This window comes from Apaloderma vittatum, unplaced genomic scaffold (assembly GCF_000703405.1).
Source record: "Apaloderma vittatum isolate BGI_N311 unplaced genomic scaffold, ASM70340v1 scaffold34998, whole genome shotgun sequence".
Lineage (NCBI taxonomy): Eukaryota > Metazoa > Chordata > Aves > Trogoniformes > Trogonidae > Apaloderma > Apaloderma vittatum.
The window spans coordinates 6,328-8,325 of NW_009733029.1; the positions used below are offsets into that span (position 1 = coordinate 6,328).

The 1,998-nt window shown below is 42.8% G+C and overlaps 1 protein-coding gene across 1 annotated transcript; it reads right to left on the reverse strand.

The window, feature by feature from the left end:
- Positions 1-920: 920 nt before the first annotated feature.
- Positions 921-1,487, reverse strand: LOC104278684 (achaete-scute homolog 4-like). The gene has a single exon (XM_009875724.1). It carries the CDS (start codon positions 1,485-1,487, stop codon positions 921-923), a length of 567 nt encoding a protein of 188 aa, XP_009874026.1.
- Between the last annotated feature and the right edge of the window lie 511 nt (positions 1,488-1,998).

A 1,998-nucleotide genomic window follows, 5' to 3' on the forward strand; every position in this document is an offset into this window, starting at 1 on the left:
AACAGAAGGAGAAATACCTACACATTTGCTTGCAGATGTAAACTGATACATTCAATGTTACCCTTTTTTGTACACACGAGTATCCAACCACTACAGGAACATATTTCTAAGCATATAATCCCTGACCTGCCAAAATGACACAATCAGGACTATTTTCTCCACAGACTCAATTTTCAGAAAAGAAAGAAAAAGGCTTGCAACATTTTTTCAGTATCATGAGTGGTGCTTTACTTTTAAAGGTGCAGTTTTACAGAGTTGTTTCCCTCTTCCTAGCATTGAGATAAGTGTCAGATTTTTCTTTTCCTGAAAACTATTCTTTCAAAAAGCACCAAATGGCCAGTGTCCAATGTAAGAGTTCCTTCTTTCACTCTAGATGTCGTAAAAGAAATTAATTCCCAAATATAGCCTTATTTATATTTTTAAAACTGTCTTTTCAGAAATACAAGTATTTTTGTGAGTTTTCTAAAAAAATTAGGGAAAAAAAAAAAAATCTTACCTTTCCCAGTCCAAGTGTTTGCATCTCAGGTTAGCAATAAAACTTACAGGAGGAAGCAAGAGAAAGAGGAGGGGAATTTCCTGAAACGGATTTATCTGCTTTTGCTGCCTCTTCGAGTGACCACGAACAGAATAAAAGCTGAAGGAAAAGTAGAACACAAATGCTGCTTCAGTTTTAACAATCCAAAGGAAGCTTAGTGACAGCTGAAACAACCTGAGATATATGTTTGCTAACAAATAACCTTTAGGTTTTACACAGACAGCACTTAAAGTGCTTTGACAGATTGATCATACCCTTTTTTTTGTTCTTTCCTAGCTGTTTTTCCTTTTCCTGCTATTCACTCTCATCTGTAGAAAAATCCCCAGGGTTTTAGATTTGGTTTTCAGCTGAACTCGAAGCTTTTCGTCTCCAGAGAGGCCATTACCTAGCTGCCCGTTTCCTCAAATTCACTGTAGGGGGATGAAGCCGAAGAGGTTTTAGACTCTCCATCACTGTTGCACTCCCGTGGGGCAGCAGGACTGGGAGCTTCCGGCATCTCCTTGGCAGAGAGTGCCTCCTTACTGTTAGACCCTAAGGGATGGCAGTCCAGCAAGCTCTGCAGGTGTTTGATGTAGCTTATTGCAGCTCTCAGGGTCTCCACTTTGCTGAGGCGCTTGTCAGCAAACTCCTTGGGCAGGTGCTCTCTCAGGCGGGTGTAGCCCTCGTTCACACAGCGCACCCGCTGCCTTTCCCTCTCATTCCTCTTCCGAATGAAGGCAGGCTCAAAGGAATAGTCATAGACGCCCACGTAGCCAGGGAAGGGGATGTAGGAGATGCGACCTGCGTGCCCGCCATAGGCTTGTTCCCAGTACGAGGCATCCAGATGGAAGGGAACCCCAAAGGGCTCTCTCAGGGGGACCCCGTGGGGATGCACGTGGCCGTTAGCCAGGGACATAGCTCCTGGAAATGCAATCCTGTTCAGGAGTCCATCATCATCTTTCTTGCTGTCCATGCTCCTTTATTTTCCCCACCAGTGAAATGTCAGTTCCTGAATTTGGCTTCCAAATCCTCTATCAGTCCAAGGAAGGAGGAAACATTTGTGTAGGCACTTGGCCCCACAGGCTGGAATTTCCTCCCGTGGTATATAAAATCTCAGATCTGAAAGCACAGTTACTGACTCATGAGGTCCACTCTCTGCCTGGAAATCAGCTCCAAGCCTTGTTTTTATAGATGTAGGATGTCAGCTAATTTACAGACAGGTTTTGAGGACCATCACTCCACACTTTAAATCCTTCTTTTCCTCTGATCTTCATATTTCAAAAGATAATAAGAGGGTTCCTGTGTATTACTTTTCTCCTCGCTTGAAATTATGACCATAAGAGTTAATGCCAAACATAAATAATCTTCCAGGCTCTAAACACTTCTCATGTATTGTAATCCACGATATCGTTTGATATAATTGTCTCCAAAAGATGGGTAATTTGCAGTTTACAGGGATCTTCAAAGTTTTGGCAGAACTCCTC